Below are 15,583 nucleotides of genomic sequence, written 5' to 3' on the forward strand. Positions count from 1 at the left end.
AAGAGCCTGATGGGTTGAAACCAAAGAACGTAGATAGATTGGATAAGAAGTATCACTCAATGGAAAATGCATTGGCCACGGTGTACTACAGGGCGTTGCTTAAAGACACGCTGCGCATGGTTAGTGGGTGCGACGCCTAATGGATAACATTTGTACTCCAGTTGTACATCCAGTTGTTAGTGTTGAGTTTGTGGCCAAATTAACTGTAGCTGTCGGTCAGCAGCAATTGCGGGGGATAATTAAGGACAGCTGATATTTAGCAGATATTTAAAATCCAGGTATAAAAAGCAGGAGAAAACAAAAAAAAATCCTGTTTAGGGGGCTGAAAAGCATTTGTTACAATGGAGGATTTATTTTTATGTTTACACCTAAACAGGAGAAAAAAATACCCTGCTAAAAAAATACCCTGCTACGTGGAAACAGTACCTAAGTTCGATACACATTTAACACACCTTGTTGACATCCAGCTCCTTCAGCAGGCTTCCCCTGTGCTGCTTCAGGGTCTTGGCCACCCATTTCTTTGACTTGGACTTGGACTTGGATTTGAACTTTGGATGCTTGTTGCTGCTGCTGCTGCCGCTGCTGTTGTTGCATCCTCTGTTCTTGCTGTTGCTATGGTTACTGCTGCTGTTGGTGCTGCAGGATTTGGTTTTCTTCGTCTTTCCCGAAGATGAAGAAGACGAGGGTGGCTTGAACGCTCCGCTCTCCTTCCTGGAAAACCACCGTCTTGTGCCATTCGCAAACATTTTCTTAATTGTTTGTCTAATGCGCACCAGGCCTGCTAATCGAGCTTTGTTATCCAGTTTGTTTTTCTTCGTGTTACTTCTTGATTTGTTCAGCAAAAAATATGTCTCCTCCCAGATATATTCACAAAAAAGTGCCTTCAGGGCACCCAGTTTTGTAGTCCAGTTTGTTTATCTCTGTCTCTTCTTTTTTCTTTTTCAGCAAAAAATGTGTGTCATATATTCCCCCAAAAAGTGTCTTCAGGGCATCCCACTGTAGGAAACTTGCACTGTGGTGTGGTCTACTAATTGAGTTTTGCTGTCAAGGTTGTATCTCTTTTTGTTGCTTTTTCAGCAAAAAGTGTCTACAATATTCCAAAACGTGTCTCCAATATCCACAACAGTGTTGTCTTCAGGCCATCCTTCTGTTGGAACCTGCACTGTCACGTGGCTGCTCAATGGATCCTTGTTGTCAAGTTTGTGTTTCTTCTTGCTGTTTTCAGCAAGAAAAGTGTCTCCAATATTCCAAAAAAAATGTCTTCAGGGCATCCCACTTCCCTCACCTTGCACTGTAGTGTGGCTGCTCAATGAAGTCGAGGAGTGGAGTGGAGATGAGCTCATGAAGTCTGACTGGCTGGCTGACTGACTGGTGCTGCACGTGGAGAAGAAAAGGAGATTATGTATGCAGCATTACACAACAATAACGACCCCGCAGACTCTAACACAGACCGCGTGGAAGTGTGTGTGTGTGTGTGTGTGTGTGTGTGTGTGTGTGTGTGTGTGTGTGTGTGTGTGTGTGTGTGTGTGTGTGTGTGTGTGTGTGTGTGTGTGTGTGTGTGTGTGTGTGTGTGTGTGTGTGTGTGGTTGGTCCTGGGTGTCAGGGGGGTCCATGGCATGGTGAACTTTTTGAAAATAAATATTTTCAGAGTTTTAAAAAATGTACAGCATAACTTTTGTGTGTCATCAGAATGAGGTTTGTGATCGCACACAGACAACAGACTCAATTGGCTGTCTAAAGAGCTCCTTTGGCGGCAAAGTGGCCAATCTGAACAAGGGAGGGGAGGGAAGCGGAGGAGGAGAGGGGAGCGGAGGGGAGCAGAGGGGAGGGGCCCTGCTTGGGGCTATGAGGCAGCAGGCCAGAGTGGCTTCACACACACGGTTGACTGGCCAGGACTGATGCTTACGGGGTGCCCTAACACACACACACACACACACACACACACACACACACACACACACACACACACACACACACACACACACACACACACACACACACACACACACACACACACACACGGCTGACTGGTCATGATTGCCACCAGCGTGTCGTGTCCAGCGTTTGTTGCCACCAGGGGTGACTGGGGTCCCCTGACACACACGCGCATGCATGCACACAAACACATGGCCATGCGGACACACACATGCGTGCCGGGCTTACACACACACACACACGCATACAGATACACACACGGCTGACTGGCCAGCAGTGATGCTGCTTACAGGGTCCCCTAACACAAGCACACACACACACACACACACACACACACACACACACACACACACACGGCTGAGTGGCCAGGAGTGATGCTGCTTACTGGGTCCCCTTCCCCTGTAAGAGGATTACAGATCTGCGGACGGGACGATGGCCTATTGCCATGGCGATGGCCCATTGCCATGGCGATGGCCCATTGCTGCATAAATAGCCTCCTCCTGGTCCTGGATGGTGGATTTGCTATGACATGACACAAGCCCTCCGACCTTACTCAAGACAGGAGGAGAGGGGAGGAGAGGAGAGGAGGGGAGAGGAGAGGAGAGAGGAGAGATGAGGAGAAGAGAGGAGAGGGGAGGGGAGGGGAGGAGAGGAGAGGAGAGGAGAGGAGGAGATGAGAGGAGAGGAGAGGAGAGGAGGAGAGAGGAGAGGAGAGGAGAGGAGAGGAGAGTGGAGGAGAGGAGAGGAAAGGAGAGGAGAGGGGAAGAGGGAGAGGAGGGGAGAGGAGAGGAGGAGAGAGGAGAGGAGAGGAGAGGAGATGAGGGGATGAGATGAGAGGAGAGGAGAGGAGAGGGCAGGGGAGGGGAGGGGAGAGGAGGAGAGGAGAGGAGAGGAGAGGAGAGGAGAGGAGAGGAGAGGAGAGGAGAGGAGAGGAGAGGAGAGGACAGAGGAGATGAGGAGAGAGGAGAGAGGAGAGGAGAGGAGGAGGAGAGAGGAGAGGAGGAGAGAGGAGGAGAAGAGAGGAGAGAAGAGGAGGGGAGGAGGAGAGGAGGGGAGGAGAGGAGAGGAGAGGAGAGGAGGTAGAGAGGGGGAAGGGAGGAGAGGAGAGGAGATGAGGAGAGAGGAGGTAGAGAGGAGAGGAGAGGAGGAGAGGAGAGGAGAGGGAAGGGGAGGGAAGGGAAGGGAAGGGGAGGGGAGGAGAGGAGAGGTGAGAGGAGGAGAGGAGAGGAGAGGAGAGGAGAGGAGAGGAGAGGAGAGGAGAGGAGAGGAGAGGAGAGGGAAGGGAAGGGAAGGAGTGGAGAGGAGAGGGGATGGGAATGGGAGGAGAGAAGAGGAGAGGAGAGGAGAGGAGAGAGGAGAGGAGAGGAAAGGAGAGGAGAGGAGAGGTGAGGTGAGGTGTGGAGAGGAGAGGAGAGAAGAGAGGAGGAGAGGAGAGAAAAGGAGGAGAGGAGAGGAGAGGAGAGGAGAGGAGAGGAGAGGAGAGGACAAAGGAGAGGAGAGGAGAGGAGGGGAGAGGGGAGGAGGGGAGAGGAGAGGAGAGGAGAGGAGAATGGAGGAGAAGAGAGGAGAGGAGAGGAGATGAGAGTAGAGGAGAGGAGAAGAGAGGAGAAGGGAAGGGAAGAGAAGGGAGGAGTGGAGAGGAGACGAGAGGGGATGGGATGGGAATGGGAGGAGAGGAGAGGAGAGGTATGAGGGGAGAGGAAAGGAGAGAGGAGAGGAGAGGAGAGGAGAGGTGAGGTGAGGTGAGGAGAGGAGGGGAGAGTAGAGGTGAGGAGAGGAGAGGAGATGTGAGGAGAGGAGAGGAAAGGAGAGGAGAGGAGAGGAGAGGAGAACAGAGGAGTGGAGAGGAGAGGAGAGGAGAGGAAAGGAGAGGAGAGGAGAGGGGAGGAGAACAGAGGAGAGAAGAGGAGAGCAGAGCAGAGGAGAGGAGAGGAGAGGAGAGGAGAGGAGAGGAGAGGAGAGGAAAGGAGAGGAGACATGACACGAGCCCTCTGATCCTCCTTAAGACAGGATGACAGACAGGGCTGATGACAAGGTTTGGCCAGGTCTGGGACAGAAGTCATCTGAAAGTCCCCTAGCCCCAACCTAATAGGCTACATAGCCTACAGCAGGTGTCACCAACGTGGTGCCCTCAGGCGCCAGATGATGTGTGAGGAGGAAGAGGAGGGAAGATGAAGTTTCTATCCGATGATGTGTGCTTTTCGGGGTAACTTACAGTACATGTGATGGGCTCATAACTAGGCCCCAATGGTCTATTTTCATGTAGCCCCTATTCATTTATTTATTTTGTAATTAATGTGTGGGCACAGGGCAGAGTGTAGCCTAAATTGAAAGCTATGTGTGTAGGCCTATACAGCCCTACAAAGGCAAAGTGCAGTAACTATGCCAACACTAACACCGAGAAAAATACCTTCAAAGCCTTGATATTAGGTTAGATATTCTAGTTACTGCAAATTTGTCATAACAGTATCTCTAAAACGGGACACAAGATACAAGAGGTGTATATATTCAAGTAGAGGAATATATTATAGATAATTTCCAGTCTAAACTCAATTTTGGCAAAATATGTAGTTACTGCACTTTGCGTTTGTAGGGCAGTATAGGCCTACTTACCTGCGAATACACCATCACCGCAATGAAAAATGTCAATCAATGGATGTGAATAAATTTTCAAGTGCTAAAGACTACATTTCAAAGTTTTAAATAGCCCCTGTAGAACTCTACTATTTTGATCATGATGAACCAATGATACAATGTGATGATCTGCGATCCACGTTCCATTCGGTGGGTGTGGTCACGTGCTTGTTTCGTGCATCACTCGACGCATACCATCACTTGCTGCAGGAAATGTTGCTAACCCGAATTTTATTTATATGCTTGATATCGGCTTCTTTATCACAATCTTGCTGTATTGTAGGTTTATAGGGTCAACTAGACCCTGTAAAACCAGTGGCCAGTGGTTATTACGATCGTGAGCCAGATTGCATTTGTCTGTCTCTTCGATGACTAGCAGGTGGCATATCTGCTAACCTTGACAAAGTTAGCTATTCTTCGTTTGTTTAGAAATATGCCATCAAGATTTCACAAGAACCTATTCGTTCGTAAACGTAGTTACCATGTTTAAAAACAAGACAGCGTGGTTTTCCAACAGTGTCAAGAGGGGAATTCGCAGTGTTTGGGGTAAGTAGCAAATTAAAGCAATAGCAAAACTTAACCGCTATGGTTCAGTTCCCGAACCAGCCTCTGAGGATTGTTGAGTGAGAGCTACATTAACTTATCCTGGTGAACCAGTAGCCTGTAAGTTTGTGTAGCCCAGCCCCCTGGGCGTCAACACATAGCTTCTGGTTCACCAGGAAAACATTAACTCATGGACTTTGTCGTTGTGAATAATAACATAACATCAAAGCCAACGGTTTTCATTTTACAGCGTCAATATAATGTGTAACTCTGAACTAGGGCTCTAACATTAGCGCCAGCCAGATCGTCGCTTTAGGATTATAGGGTTCTATCTGACTTTTGACCAGTTCTGAGATATTGAGGTTTAAAGATTTTGCACTCTGTAGATCAGAAGTGGCATATGGAATAGGTTTGTTTGATACACTAGACTTAAAGACACCTTCAATGAACTCTAAATCTGAAATATTAAAATCATCGAACATTTGGAAGTGGTGTTTTTTAAAACAGGTAAAATGTAGATAGAACCTTATTGCACTGAAATCGCAAAATGTTTTTAGGATTATAAGGTTCTATCTACCAAAACATCAAAATTAACAATAATTTCTGAACAAAACTCATAGATTACTAATAAAATAGTTGTAACAACACTGTTTAAAGAAAATTAAGTGGTATTTGGAGATTGCAGGCCACTGTATGTATTGCTGTACGATGCGATTTTGCACTGTATAATTGGGGCACTCTGTACATCATAATTGGCATATGGAAAATGTTAATTTGATACACTAGACTTAAAGACACCTTAAATGAACTCTAAATCTGAAATATTTAAATAATTGAACATTTGGAAGTGGTGTTTTTTAAACAGGTAGAATGTAGATAGAACCTTGCCGCAAAATGTTTTTAGAATTATAGGGTTCTATCTACCAAAACATAGAAATTAACAATGATTTCTGAACAAAACTCATAGATTACTAATACAATACAACTAATACAAATGTAACAACACTATTTAAAGAAAATTAAGTGGTATTTGGAGATTGCAGGCCACTGTATGTATATATATGTATATATTGTATGTATTTATACAATACCCGTAGTTAGATAGAGATTAACCTAGATATTAGAAACCCTTGGTTATTAGGGGTTCAGGGGCTTGTTCCCTAAGAAAATGAGGGAAAAAAGTCAAATTTTAACACAATACCAAATGGAGCCCAAAAATGTCGTTTTTTTTTTTGCCAAGGCCCATGGCCAGGTGTGGTGGAGAACCTATGTCCCAAGGGCCGTTATCAGCTTATCCGGCCCCAATATACTTTTAATATTATGCAGCTTAACATGAAATATGACATATTTTGTAAAGTATTCTTAGGAATTACATTTGCAATACAATTAAGTTGCATTTTCAGAGGACCTAGTGAAGGTGGGGTCTGTTGTGAAGGTGGCCGCCTTCAATATAGGCCTAAAGTGCAGGGGGAAATCCTGATTTGTGTTCATAGTACAGATGCAAAAGTTTCTCCACCCCTGGCCAAGTGGTTAAGGAGACTTTAAAGCAGATTGTTACAGGTTTGAAACCCACCCTACCACTCAGTGTCTCACTCCCTGGCTGAGATGCCCTTGTGCAAGGAATCTAACCTCTTACTTCTCCAGGGACTGTAGCCAATACTCTGTACCAATACCTTGTACTGTAAGTCCCTTTGGATGAAAAGCATATGGTAAGTGTAGGCCTAATATTATGTAATTTACTGTAAAATACCAGGTGTAGATCTGTTAGCACTGCAATACAATTCAAATATGCATTAGAGTTAAGTGAAATATTTTTGTATAGTATGGAGTTGTGTTTCTAAAATATTGCATACTGCAGTAAAACTGCACTATTGCTGCCAGACTATTCCAGGGCTGCATATAATACATTACCCACTTTTACCAGGTAGCCTACCTGTTTTTCACTTTCCAGGGATGAATAATGATATGCACAATGTTTTAAAAGTGATATTGAAACTGTAGCGTGGATGATGATGAGCTTTAGGGCCCCCTTGGTTCTTGCGGTCACTTGGCCTGGGTCAGTGTAATCTGTCATTGAGACCACTACATTATCTTAAATAGACCTAATAAAAGCTACACAATCTTAAATATGCTAAAAGCCTCCAGAAAATCTTAACTATACAGCCATCGGATTAAATTAACAAAAAAAGCCCAATAGGATATGCAGCACCTGTTCCACAGGTGGCACCTGGGAAAGGTTAGCCATGGCAAAATTAGATAGATAGGCCTAGATAGATAGGCCTAACGATATTTTATTGTAACGTGTGTCCCATTATTGGCGTGGGAACCAAAATGTGTCAACAATAATAATAGTGAACCAAAGCCATTGTATATTAGTCAGATTACCATGCTGGTAGCCTACACCATGCGCAACCAGCGAGCACTTCGGTCAAATACAAGCACTGTCTATAGTCTTGAACACGTGCGTAAAGATTGTCATTACTATCTTCCTACAGGGACTGCTTAGCTTGGTAAAATCAATTGTGATAGCATCTCATCGTAAAAGCTATGTGATAAGGTAGGCTTAATATTGATAGCCTAAGTTTGGTCATGTCCATGATAGGCCACTTTATGAGCAATTCTGACCCAACGCAACGCAAAACCTAATGTTGCCTCACGTAAGCACAGCTAATTGGCAAGCATGGGATTAAGAATTGCCACGTTTGTTCTTTGAATGTGTTTCGACCTCAACTTTCTAACGTGGGCTACATCAGTGTCACTGTAAGTTGCAAGATCTGTCCAACTTGGTGCATAGCTCCGCCTTTTGCTGATTAAATAAGCGGGGGTGCATTGGAGTCGCCATCCTTGCTTTGAATGGCAAACAGAAGCTCATATTTGCAACATTTTGCGAGGCAATGTTAGCACTGAGACCGGAGACATGCGTTGGTATCATAACAAATGAAAAATAAGACGATTAGCCGCTTTGCAAAGCTGCTACATTCAATTGCGTCAGATAGAACCCTATAATTCTAAATTGAAGTGCAGTTTTGCAGATAGAACCTTATGGTTCTGAGGATTAAACGGTGAAAAATGCATAAAACGTTAAAAAACACATTCTAGGATGTAAAGCAGTGCTACTATAATATGACTATGGCAATAACTCAATTTCGACCAAAATGTCAGATAGAACCCTATAATCCTAAGGCGACGAATTGCTGAAAAGAACAACTGACTAGCCAGTAGCCACTTATTGAGTGCGTAGGCTATTGGGTGGTAGGCATCTACACATTCGGTAGTACGAGCCATGTTGGCTGGTGATGAAAAAATAATGTAGAGCCCTGCCATGTTCTTTGCGTTGCAGTTCGTGAAGGTGGGCTCATTGTTTCTTGGAAGAGAGCATCGTACCTGTTCAGTGATGATGCTACCTGCCCCGATACAGACAGGTGAGCAAGGTGTTTTGTGTTACGCAAAGTCATGGAGCTCTACAGCAGACAATCGCTGTCAAAGTGACTTTGTGCAGCCTATTTCTCGAGTTTGATGTTTAATTTGGGTGTCACCATACACCTGCTCTCTCTCTCTCTCTCTCTCTCTCTCTCTCTCTCTCTCTCTCTCTCTCTCTCTCTCTCTCTCCAAGATTCACAGCGCTTTAGTGGCATACCAAACAAAGCACTAGTGTAACCAAAGCAGTGTAACATTATTATTAATGCATAGTAATATATCAATACTATTTTTTTGGTTTTAATAAAATAGTATGTCTGTCTGTCTCTCTGTCTGTCTCTCTCTCTCTTTCTGTAGAGTGTTTACCAGCAGGGAGTACATGGAAGGCAAGCTGACCGTATTCCACAGTGCCTTCATATCAGTGTGTGATGTGCGGCAGAGCATGAAATCCGTGGCCATCGGACACTATGTGCTCCCACCAATACCTGTTCAGGAAGGTACATGCTGATTAATTTGTGTAGTAGGTTCCTCAATGAACACACATTTTGTGTGAGAACAACCTTATTGTCCAATGTTTAGATCAGAGACCAATGTGGGTCAAGCCACTTTAATGAGGTACACATCAAGCTGTATGTCCACTCAACAACAGGATCTCGAGCGAATTGCATCAATAATCTAACGCAAACCAAAAACTGAAATTGTGTGTTTTTGGGACAGACACAATTGTAAAACTCAGAAACATTGCATTACTAACCGGTTAGGTTTAGGGATGGTTTTGAGAAGGGCACAATTGTAAAACTCAGAAACATTGCATTACTTTTTGAGAAGGGCACAGCTAGACCAATCAGAAGCTACCGATGTGCTGTAGACAGCAGGGAAAGCGTCAGAATCTAGATGCAATCTCGGATGTTGGTTTGCGTGAGAAATTGGACGCAGTTTCTCGAGATCAGGCTCCACTGAATGCGGGTGCTGTGTTCTTGTGTCGGTAGAGGTGAAAGCAGTTATCGGCAGGTTCATCTGGGAGGAGGATAATCTCACAGAAGGCCCTGATGAGGAGGCGCAGGAGGAGGTGGGTGTGGAGAACAGATTCTTCTTATTCTGCTTCTTCTTCTGCTTCTTCTTCTTCTTCTTCTTCTTCTTCTTCTTCTTCTTCTTCTTCTTCTTCTTCTTCTTCTTCTTCTTCTTCTTCTTCTTCTTCTTCTCTCTGGAACACGGACCCTATTATTTGCTGCAATTGAGGAGGTGGGTGTGAAGAACAGATTCTTCTTCTTCCCTCATCCTCCTTCTTCCTCTTCTTCTTCTTCTTCTTCTTCTTCCTGTAATTCAATGTGAAATGTAATGTGAAAGGATCAGTGCCAAATAGTACATGAAGGATGAACCCCTTAAGATGTGGTCCCTGTTATAAGCTTGCCATCACCAGCATTGCATTATTGAAGGCCCGGTGTAATGTGATAGTGGTGCAGTACTGTGGTCGTTACGTTTTGAACGACTATTGCAACCTTCATAGTTCAATGACATGCATTATGGAGTGACAATCTAGCCAATTTCAGGGCTGATAGTATTCAGGCTCCATGCCTGATTTCAGGCTTGACAGAGTTTGCAAAAATTAAAACATTGATAATAATTAGCCATTAGGTTATTCTTATCTCAGAAAGTGATACAGGTTCAGTTTCTTCTACTATCAGGCTTGAATAATAGTCATACACAGTCTATTAAATGTTTGAATAATGTGTCAAAATAGGCATACGTAACGTCACTATGCAGTATCTTGTAGTCGTTGTTAGAGCAGGGGAAAAGTTCAGGCTCAGGATTTGTTTTCACTATCACCCCTGCAATTTGCAACCTCAGTCCTCTCTCTCTTAGTAAGCTCTAGTCTAATTCGCACAGACCCTGTCAACAGTGTGTGTGTGTGTTTCCTTCATCAGGGCCCAGAACCACAGAAGCAGAAAGGGCATCGTAAAGACGGCTCAGCATCCAAGCAGAAGAGCGAAAAGTAAGTTCTTGATGATGTTATTTTAGTATTTGTGTGTGTGTGTGTGTGTGTGTGTGTGTGTGTGTGTGTGTGTGTGTGTGTGTGTGTGTGTGTGTGTGTGTGTGTGTGTGTGTGTGTGTGTGTCTGATCATGCACATGTAACGGAGGTCAACTACAAACTGCAGAGTGTGGCGTGGAATGTTAGTAAACCTCCTTCCAGAAGCCTCAATACAGTGTGGTAGCGTTGGGGTATCGGACCGGCCCTTTAGCTCAGCGGTCTCGTACTATACTGTGCCACCCATTGCCGAACTGATGCGTTGACGAGGTGGTGAGTTCGCGACCCTGAGGGGGACGAATTGCGCGGGAACACTTCCGTCACACACCTGTCTATGTTTGCGTATACATTTGTGTGCACATCTTCATTCGTGCACGCATCTGCGCTCACCCTTGTTTGTGTGTGTGCACATGTGTGTGTGTGTATGTGTGTGTGTGTGTGGTGTGTGTGTGTGTGTGTGTGTGTGTGTGTGTGTGTGTGTGTGTATGTGTGTGGTGTGTGTGTGTGTTTCATGTGTAGTGGTGAGGAGGTGCTGATGAGTCTGGATGAGCTGCTGATGGCCACAGGGAAGGAGGAGGAGGAGACGCAGGAGGAGGAGACCTGCTGTGGAGTACAACACTACCCCGTCAACAACATGCTGTCAGGTACACATGTAGTTGTTATCAGAGAGGCTATTAAACACTAGTTAACACAACATGCTATCAGGTACATTACATTACACTACCCCGTCAACAACATGCTCTCAGGTACGTTACAATGTATACCCCTAGTTAGCAACACAGTACAAAACTACCCCTAGTTAGCATTACAGTACAGCACTACCCCTAGTTAGCATTACAGTACAGCACTACCCCTAGTTAGCATTACAGTACAGCACTACCCCTAGTTAGCAACACAGTACAAAACTACCCCTAGTTAGCATTACAGTACAACGCTACCCCTAGTTAGCATTACAGTACAGCACTACACCCAGTTAGCATTACAGTACAGCACTACCCCTAGTTAGCAGTACAGTACAGCACTACCAATTTTTTTTTTTAAAGTATTTTTATTGATTTTAAAGGAGTTTTAACAGTAGTTGAAATACAGTGCATCACATTTCCCCTTAATAAATCCCCTCCCACCCACAGAACCAATCATGCCAACATTTTCAATCCTAAGGATAGCAAAATAATGACTGAGAAATTATAATTGCTAAATTAATTATGACATTGAATTACATTTAAAAACCAAAAAACACCAAAAAACAAAATGATACAATTAAATATACACTACCGTTCAAAAGTTTGGGGTCACCTTCATTTTTCCAGTTATTTGTTTGCAATTCAAGTCGCAAACATCTTTTGAATAGCTTGAAATGGAATAATGGAAAGTACTGAACAGCCACAGGTGAAAAAAGGTTTGATTACCCATAAAATTGGTTAAACTGGACAGAAGAGTGAAATCTAACCAAGCTTTTTCACCCATTTATTACATAGAAATACGTGTTTTAGTCCATTTTTCTACAGACATTTCTTTGGTTTATCAGAGAATGCATGGAACTATTGGAAAGCTTAGTGTCTGCCCTTTCCAATGGTAGGTGTATGACATTAGTTGAGTTGCCACCTCGTCCACAAATTCAAGTCAAAGTAGCTGCATGATTTTCTAGCCATCAGAATGAACTTACTTATGAATGCACGATCCATTGTCTCAGCGATGTTTTAGTGTGCAAGTCAGTGTCATACATCGTTGGAAAGTGTAGATTCTCCTCTTTCAAATGATGTGTATATCATCCGGTATTGCATGAATTGGCAGGAGCAGACATCAACTTTTGCATGCATGGGGCTCATAGAACTCATGGGCAATTCTGGACCTCATCTCATCCAAGGAATGAATCTGTAGAACCGCAACTGGCTATTATTAATGCCAAAGGAGTCTACACTTTGATTAGTACACCAGACTAGACACTACCTTAGTAAAGGTACACTTTGATTAGTCAAAGGTTAGTGATATATTTTGGTTTGTCTATACAAGTAAATCCATTCAACAGTTACTTTTTCCAATATCAAATTGCTTATTTGTTGCATGCATTATTTTCAAGGAACAATTACTCTATACACTGACTTTATACCAGAACTGAAATTGAAAAGGAATAAGCTTAACTGTCAGAAAGAAGCATTGTGGGAGGAAAATGTGGTGACCCCAAACTTTTGACCGGTAGTGTATAAAACAACATGCTCTCAGGCATAATACTGTAGTAGTTATTATCAGAGAGGCTATTAAACACTAGTTAACACAACATAGTTAACACAGCATACCCCGGTGCACTGTACACCACTACCCCGTCAACAACATGCTCTCTGGTATACTATACACCCCTAGTTAGCATTACAGAGGCTGTTAACTATGAATTAAAACTGTGGAGTACAGCACTACCCCTACCACAACATATTGACAGGAAGTCCTGTTTTCCCTGACAGGATCCTTTTCAGTAAGTTATAATAATAATTATAATAATAATAATAATAAACTAGTAATACTAATGTTGTTATTGTTCTCCTTCATACTCGGTGGCTTATATGTAGTTTATAGGTATGCGTGATCCATGCTCAATGACAGGAAGTGTTGTTTGTCCTGACAGGATATGTGGGGTCGGAGCAGCTGAAGAGGTACGGTGGGGAGCTTCACGACTTCCTGCCCGGCCAGAGCGGCTTCTCCGTCAGCGTCCGCAGCCGAAGACGCCACCGCAACGCTGCCGCCACGGCCACCGATCGCACGCAGCACAACAAGACCAGGAAATAACTCATCCGAAACAAGCATCCCATATCACTCAGAAATAAACAATCAGAAAAAGTCATAAGAAAAAGCTTGACCAGATTGACCAGAGCGGGCAAGGCCTGAAAATGACCAGTAAGAAAACAAGCATCCCAGATTGTACACAGAACAAGACTAGGAAATAAGGCACCACATTAGATTGGCTACAAGACAAAAAGGGCAGTAAATAACCAATAAGAAACAAGCTCCAGGACAAGACCATTACCAATAGCAATCAAACACACTGGGTACGTTCCAATATGCGACCTTGCGTCCTCCACTTGTGCTTGTGGCCTCGTACCAGGAAGTACTATGTCGTGATGACATCACTGGCCTCAGCATTATATTTCAATATCTCGCAAAAGCTCAATTGTAAAGTCATTTTCTCATTTGCAAACTGGATGGTGAATGAAGAATAGTCCCCCAAAAATTGTTGTGGCTAGGCTCACAGCGAGGAAACTTAATTGTTTTCTCCATGGAGGCGGGGCATCAGCAAAACGTGAGGCCACAAGCACAAGTGGAGGAGGCAAGGTCGCATATTGGAATGCACTCCCTATGCTCTGATGAAAATGTACTGTGTTCACTCATTACTACGTTCAGTACTGTATTTAGGGGCACAGAGTAACGCTACCCGCATAAATAAACAAACAAACAAAAAGTGCCGCATTGTCCACAAGACAAGGCTAGGACATAACGAATAAGAAAAAAATAACCTGGTTTTATCAGCATTGTGTGTTTTCCTGATTTGTGAATGTGTAACACATCTTGTTTCCATTTAGATATCCAGGCGTCTGCACTCTTGGAAAAAAATGTCTGTGCGGTGGGCAATTTTGTGATATTACAACTGAAATAAACATGTCAATCAGGAAAGTGAAAGTTTTCTTCTAAGTTCATTGAACATGTCAATCATAATTAACATGGTAGCACATTGTGTGTCATATCATTGCATATAATCAGTGAAATCTTCCTTAAAGTAATATAGGGGAAAATGTAGTAAGCCCCCTGGACCAGTCCAGTAAGGAAATACACTCAAAAAAACACCAAGAAAATGCCTTGACTACCCGTCCTGGGCTGGTGGTGTATTATTTTTCTGTGGTCAGCGCTGACCTTACCTGACCTGTACCTGTGCGTGTTTGACAGCTTTTGTGTTGTTATAAAATGATGCCCTTTGCCCCACTCAGCAGTGTGGTATAGTTAATATTACACCCTGGGAGGACAATAACAAGCAGTAGGCCTACTACCAGACACCTGAGCAGTAAGCAAGTTAGGGTGTCAGACTTCATCTTTTTCGCCACGCACAAATGTATGGTTCACCATGACAGAGCAGTCAGCCTCTCTCTCTCTCTCTCTCTCTCTCTCTCTCTCTCTCTCTCTCTCTCTCTCTCTCTCTCTCTCTCGTCCTAAGGTAAGGGTTCCAAGTCCACAGGTCGCCCATGGACTACAATAAAGTCCATTAACATCCCCTAGAATAGATGATAGATCATATACAAATGTTCATCCTGCTGTCAGGGCTATGATTCAGTGTTTTTTTTTATTTTTTAGATTAGCTAGTGTGCAGAGCCGTAGATATAACTCAAATGATATGAAATATATACAAATATTAAATATATGTATATAAAAAATATAGCTGCAAGCAGCAATGCGGGGCCAAGCAGTAAACTTGCCAGAGCCGCCACGGCAACAGAAGGAACTGCAGCGCCCCCTTTGGTCCAAATCTCGCCAATGTTGGTGTGCATTTCTTGGACGAGAGTGTGATCACGTAAACCAAGTTTAGTTTGAATCCGTTGAAGAGCTGTCGAGATATGAGCTCACTTCCTGTTACCTGTTGGTGGCGCTAGAGAGCTTGGGGTCTGGATTTTTTGTGGGAGGTCATGGGATGGACTAGAACAGGGGTACTCAATTAAAAGTCCCCGAGGGCCAGTTTTTCAAAATTCCTCCCAATAAAGGGCCGGGCCGGGCTGACACGACACGACCCCCACCAAAAAAAAATATTTAAAAAAAAATAAAAAATGATAAGGCCTTTGTAATCACAAAACACACGCACTCACACCCACAGCAGATATTTAGTTTCCAGTGACAGGATGGGAGAACATTTCTCTCATAAAGGGCCTGCATTTTTCTGGAGCACTGTGGGGTGAGGTGCCTGCCTTGCTGTCATTGCCACCCACCCTTCAGTATTTTTTTTTTAAATGACATAAGATTATCTTTTTTAAATGACATAAGATTAGCCTATA

General features: G+C 43.8%; 1 protein-coding gene across 1 annotated transcript; it reads left to right on the top strand.

The window, feature by feature from the left end:
* Window positions 1-5,044: 5,044 nt before the first annotated feature.
* terb2 (telomere repeat binding bouquet formation protein 2) lies at window positions 5,045-14,005 on the top strand. Its single transcript, XM_063189506.1, has 7 exons — window positions 5,045-5,115; window positions 8,453-8,534; window positions 8,887-9,026; window positions 9,519-9,598; window positions 10,455-10,522; window positions 11,076-11,200; window positions 13,177-14,005. The coding sequence occupies exons 1-7, from the start codon at window positions 5,052-5,054 to the stop codon at window positions 13,335-13,337; spliced, it is 720 nt and encodes a 239-aa protein (XP_063045576.1). The 5' UTR covers window positions 5,045-5,051; the 3' UTR covers window positions 13,338-14,005.
* The last annotated feature ends 1,578 nt before the right edge of the window (window positions 14,006-15,583 follow it).

The sequence above is a fragment of the Engraulis encrasicolus genome, chromosome 23 (genome assembly GCF_034702125.1).
Source record: "Engraulis encrasicolus isolate BLACKSEA-1 chromosome 23, IST_EnEncr_1.0, whole genome shotgun sequence".
NCBI classification, from domain to species: domain Eukaryota; kingdom Metazoa; phylum Chordata; class Actinopteri; order Clupeiformes; family Engraulidae; genus Engraulis; species Engraulis encrasicolus.

What these genes read in the sequence shown, in the direction of transcription:
- terb2 (XM_063189506.1), top strand. Translation starts at nt 5,052, where the DNA reads ATGTTTAAAAACAAGACAGCGTGGTTTTCCAACAGTGTCAAGAGGGGA. An exon ending in ATGAGGAGGCGCAGGAGGAG is followed by an intron (nt 9,599 to 10,454) that starts GTGGGTGTGGAG and finishes TTCCTTCATCAG; the next exon opens with GGCCCAGAACCACAGAAGCA. An exon ending in TCCAAGCAGAAGAGCGAAAA is followed by an intron (nt 10,523 to 11,075) that starts GTAAGTTCTTGA and finishes TTTCATGTGTAG; the next exon opens with TGGTGAGGAGGTGCTGATGA.